Raw genomic sequence first — 6,005 nt, 5'->3', positions numbered from 1 at the left:
GAGCACAAAGGTGAACTGTCCGCTTCACGGCAGCCATCTGGAGCAGCCAGCAGCAAGGCTGCCTCTCCCTCACCACCCACTCACTGGTAGCAACCAGAGAGCCTCTCTCTGTGGACTGCTGGGGTGCGGCCCAGGCCCCCAGGAGGGGACAGCCCTGCCACCTGGCTATAAAGTGGTTCTGCTCCCGGCATAGGGGATGGATGCAGACCACATGGTGGCAAACATCACTGCCATCATTCAGAGTAGCCTGAGTGGGTGGCAGCAACCTTGTACGTGGATACATGGTCACACACTAGCACCAACATGCTGGCAGCGGTGAGGGCTCTGCGCCTCAAGGGCATCATCATCTGCCTGGTCCTGGTAGGGGAAGATGTTCCCGGGGCTGGAGAGCACTGTGAGGCCCACTTGGGATGCTGCCACTCTCGAGCTGCGATAGACAGGTGGACGGGGATGAGAGCCTGAGGGAGTGGGTGGGTGGCAGCAACCTCATCCGTGGATACATGGTCACACACACTAGCGCCAACATGCTGGCAGCGGTGAGGGCTCTATGCCTCATCTGCCTGGTCCTAGTAGGGGAAGATGTTCCCGGGGCTGGAGAGCACTGTGAGGCCCACTTGGGATGCTGCCACTCTCGAGCTGCGATAGACAGGTGGACGGGGATGAGCTTGGACACCGGCTCCTCCAGAACCTACCCACCCACTGGAACGCCACCTACGCCATGATTGTGCGTTTGGTGGAGCAGAAGATGTCATCTTCTCCATGACCATCCTGCCTGGGGGAGAGGAGCTCAGCATCAGCTCCAACAACTGACGGACTCCCTCCCAAATGGTGCGTGTCCTCCAGCCCTTCCGGGACATCACCGACATGCTCTGCACCCACGTGGCCAGCCTGGGGAAAGTCATCCCCAACTCAAGGGCTGAACCAGGCACTGGCCTCTGCACTGCAGCCGGGCCCTGAGGGGACAGCTGTTCTCCCAAGGGACAGGGCCTTGGCAGAGAGGTTGCATGTGGGTATCACTCCCAGGTTGCATCCTCTCTGTGATGAAAGGGGAGCACAAGCTGGCCTACATGAGGGAGTACTTGGCCAAGCCCCCTGTGCCTGCCTCGGCTGATCTTCTGGAGTACCGGTCACACAAGGCTGTCATCTGGCCTGACCTCTCTTGCGTGGCCATGAGTCTCCTCTCATGCCCTCCCAGAGCAAGAGGGTATTCTCCCACCTAGGAGATATCCTCAGCCCCCACCACTCCTGCTTGGATCCAGCCAGGGTGGAAGAGTTGGCTTTCCTCAAGGTCAACCTCTCTCTGCTGGGCTACCCCTCTCTGGACCTCATAGGCTAAGAAGATCCAGGCCTCCTGTTTTCCCCCTGCATGTCTCCCCATTCCTCCTCCTTCTCTTTGGGTGACCTGGCATGTGGCCTATTGGTTGGCCCATTGATGCCTGTGATGGCCACCTCCGCCGGCTGGAGGTGGACTGGTCCCACACTGAACCCTTTCTCACTGAAATTCCCTCACTGAGAAAAACCCTGGATATACCCCTTTATATTCACCTTCCAAAGAAAATCTCCCTCACCCAACACCTGCTTCATGAAACAACAACTGTCTCATCATAACACAACACCTACCTCATGGATCAACATCCACCTCAGCAAACATCTACTTCAACTAACATCTGCCTATTTGACTACCCCTTCCCATTGGATTTGTACAAATCACAACAGGTGATCTCTTATCTGTATGATGTGTTCTGCTAATGGTTCACCTAGGGATGGGCCGAGAATCTATATCTTTGGGCCTGAGGGGGCCTGGAAGCATTGTGGGCATGCCTCACTGGGTTGTAGTGCTTGCCCGTTCCAGGACATTTCTGGTACTCCTAAGGACTCTCATTCTAATGGGGTGGGCTGCCATTCCAGTCCCAGGACATTTCTGCTACTCCCAGGGGCTGCCAGCCATTCCACCCTGGAACCTGTCATTTTGGTCCCAGAACTCTTCTGCTACTCCCAGGGACTGCTGTTTCACTCTAGAACCTGCAAGAATGCTTGTAAAAATGCCTCCCACCTCAGTTTTTACTGATTCTCTGGTTTGACCTTAGTCCATTGAACACAATGGAGGATGGGGCCCCTTTTTTGGAGTTTGTGTAAATCCAATCTTCACTAAACTTGGAGGGCAGGTAGAAGAGAGTCACCTGGAAATCTCTGGTGAGTTTGGTGTCCCTAGCATGCCGGGGAGGATGGCTCTACCACATCACAAATTTCATGAACTAAACCAAGCACACCATGAACCAAACAGTGTTTTCCCGGTTTGTGCCCATCCCTAGACCTGATTATCTGGGGTGATTATTTAACATTGAAATGCCTCCCTGTGCCTTCTCCGGCCTTGGCAAGCCAAGGGAAGGGATGGGGTGTGGCCTAATATGCTAATAAGCTGTACTATTAGGGTGTGGCCTAATGTGCTAATGAGTTTCTGCTGTTGAGTGTGGCCTATTATGCTAATGAGTTCCTGCTGGGCTTTTTCTACAAAAAAAAGCCCTGAACACAATCATGACTGTTTTCACATGACCTCATCAAGACAAATGCAGTGATGCAATGCAAACATTTGGCCACAATTCCCTTGTTTTCTCCATTTTCTAAGGGCTTATTCACACTTTTTAACGGGAAAGTACACATCTTCATTTAAAGGAAAAGGCTACAGGGTGCTATAGCCAAGTATACACTCATAGTGTAAAACAAACTTGTGCATTTCTTTCATTATTAGATTATGAAAATGGGGTGTTTTATCTCTTCATTATTATAGTCCATCTCTTTCTATCTCTCTCTCTGCAAGTTTCACTTCTACAAGTCAGCCAGCATTATAACAAAGGCATAGAAAACACTGGCCCTGTTCCCATGCTACAGTGAACACACATACATCTATTTGTGATGAAGAGCCAGTGCACATTCAGTTTACAAATAAAACCAAGAACCAGTACCTGGCTACATGCAGGGTTCAGACACGGCTGGTGTCCAATTTGCCCTATTTGGGCAAACTGATAGAGAGGGCGGTGGCAACACAGCTACAGGGCTTTCTGGATGACGCTTCAGTCCTGGATTCCTTCCAGTCCGGCTTTCACCCGGGCCACGGGACGGAGACTGTTCTGGTTGCCCTGACAGATGATCTCCGAAGGCATCTGGATTGAGGTGGTGTGGCGGCACTGCTGCTGTTAGATCTGTCGGTCACATTCAATACGATCGACCATCAGCTGCTGACCCACCGCCTCGCCGACATGGGGATTCAGGGGCTTGCCCTCCAATGGTTTGCCTCTTTTCTCCAAGGTCAGGGACAGAGGGTGGCGATTGGGGATCAGCGCTCCCAGAGGCATCCTCTTGAATGTGGGGTGCCTCAGGGGGCAGTGCTGTCCCCAATATTATTTACATGTATATGCGCTCTCTCGCCCAGATTGCTCGGAGATATGGGCTGGGATGTCATCAATATGCAGATGATACCCAGCTCTATCTAATGCTGGGTGGCCGGTCGGACTCCGACCCGGATGACCTACATCGGGCGTTGCAAGCTGTGGCTGGTTGGCTCAGGCTGAGTCGACTGAAGCTAAACCAGGCAAAGACAGAAATCCTGGGCCTAGGTCGGGTCGGGGCTCCCTCTGTCTTTGACGGGGTGCCTTTGGTACCAGCGCCGAGGGTTAGGAGTTTGGGGGTGCTCCTGGACTCCTCTTTAACGATGGAGGCGCAGGTGGCAGCCACTGTCAAGTCAGCCTTCTACCATCTGCAGCTGGCACGGCAGTTGGCTCCCTACCTTGACCGCGATGACTTGGCCACTGTGAATCACCCGACAGTCACCTTGAGGCTAGACTACTGCAACACTCTCTACATGGGGCTGCCTTTGGCACAGATCCGGAAGCTGCAGCTGGTGCAGAATGCAGCAACCAGGCTGCTAATTGGTCTCTCTAGGTGGGACCACATCCAGCCTGCCCTGAAGGTGCTGCACTGGCTGCCAATAGCGTACCAGGTCCGCTTCAAAGTGCTGGTTCTTACCTATAAAGCCATACATGGCTAGGGTCCAGCTTACCTAAGGGACCGCCTTTCCCCATATGTTCCCCTAAGGGCACTACGGTCTGGGGCAAAACATCTTTTGGTCGTTCCAGCACCCAGAGAGGTTAAATATGCTGCGACAAGGGTGTAGTCAGCAGTTGTACACACTCTCAAAAAGGCTGCTGTAGAGCTGGAAAAGGTAAAAAAAAAAAAAAAGGCAACCAACATGCTTAAGAGGAGCAATTTCTCTATAAGGAAAGGAGTATGGAGTATTTCAGTTTTAAAGAATAATGCCAGGGAAAGAAGAGAAAGATGTGATAGTGGTTTATAAAATTTTACATGGGAAAAGTGGAGATTAACACTGAAGATAACTGATGGGTAGTGGACGCAGAACAAAGATTAGGTCTATCAACAGCTACTAGCCATGATAGCTAACCTTATGCTGTATGCCTTCTTTGACATGTTGATGGATGCTATGGAACACAGTGTACTGTACTAGATCAGACGAGTTCCTCTGATGTGTATTGAGTCAACCTGGTGAAAAACTAATTTGTGTATCACCCTGAGGAAAATCTGAGCCTATTATTGTTAGCACTGCATATCTTCTATTCTAATACTCACCTGTGAACCCAACTGCAGATTTAAATCCCCCCCTCATACAATTGGAAAAGTGCTACAGCCAGGTACTGCGGCAGAGTAGGATGCCGGCTGCTGCTCTGGGCCCGGTGGCAACTGACATTGGCAGCCGCTGTCAGCCTGGTGGCAGAGGATGCTGGCACTCACTGCATGCCCAGCCGCACGAAAGAATGCCGGCAGCCACTGCGGGCCCAGGATTGACAGGTGAGGAAGCAGGCGGGTGGTGGGGCCTGGAGACTTCCTGGCTCAGCAATGGGGGGTTATAGGATTCCCCCCCCCCTTCGAGTTTCCTGGGTCTTCCACTCATTTACTTAAACCATTTTATACCACCTACAACTGCAAGTCATGAGACAGTTTTTTTTAAAACTATACCAAAATCCAAGCCCAGAGATTTATTAGACTATCCAGTATCATTTTCAAGGAATCTCTTGAGCCATCTGTATCTCCACTGCTTCTCTTTTATATCATTTTTCTCTACCTGAAAACTGCACAATTGCGGTATAATACTATATCCCACCCACCTTTTTGCATTATATAAAGCACATATTCCAGGTGTTACCCAGTATTGAGTTCTCTATTTCTAGTAAAATGTAATTATAAAACTCCATGTAGTGGTGTTCAGGAAAACATGTTTATACTTAAGACAATTTATCACAATAGTTAAATGGCATATGAGGGAGAAAACCAAGCTATTTACATATTTATATAATAAAAGGGAAAATGCAGTAGATAATACACTTCTCACTTTCCAAAGGCCTATAATATGATCACAGACCAAATACAGAATTTAATAAAAAATACCAGCTCCATTTCGGAATTTCCTAGTTATTGATGTGTTAATATTAAAATATACAAGAGCATCCAATGATTACATAAATTTAACTGCAAGGCTTCCATTAGTTTGTAGCAGAGATGAACAATACAAAATCATTGTAAAAATGCCATGCCTACTTTTCTCATTTTGCCATCACCAAGTTGTACTGCTTGTACTTGTACACACACACACACAATCAACATCATTCTGATCTTAAATAACTTTTAAATGTATGAGAACCCCCAACTGCAAATTGTCTGAAAGAATAAACCTTACCACACTATTACCTTTCCACATCTGTCTCCACCCCACAAATTGTCTCCAAAACTTTAGATTAAAAAAGTATCTTTTTGTATATCTGGTCAGAAGCAAGAAGGAATTCGCACCAGCATTCATGCTAATTGTTCCACTGCTTGTTATTTATACTACTCAGAAATATCTGTACAAGTTATTCCCCTTGGAATCCACTTTCAATGGATAACAGTTTTTGGAAAGCTAGATCAGGTTTGCCATGGGCAATGTCCAGAAGGAGCAG

General features: G+C 49.0%; 1 protein-coding gene across 1 annotated transcript in view; it reads right to left on the bottom strand.

The window, feature by feature from the left end:
• Positions 1 to 285: 285 nt before the first annotated feature.
• The window catches only part of FBXO3 (F-box protein 3), a 25,558-nt gene continuing 19,838 nt past the window's right edge, over positions 286 to 6,005 (bottom strand). The window contains exon 12 of the mRNA XM_015410853.1: positions 286 to 427. Coding sequence (XP_015266339.1) covers positions 286 to 427 — 142 coding nt within the window. The remainder of the gene's footprint in view (positions 428 to 6,005) is intronic.

The sequence above is a fragment of the Gekko japonicus genome, unplaced genomic scaffold (genome assembly GCF_001447785.1).
Source record: "Gekko japonicus isolate JY-2015 unplaced genomic scaffold, Gekko_japonicus_V1.1 scaffold65, whole genome shotgun sequence".
NCBI lineage: Eukaryota > Metazoa > Chordata > Lepidosauria > Squamata > Gekkonidae > Gekko > Gekko japonicus.
This window is presented reverse-complemented; position numbering and strand designations above follow the sequence as displayed.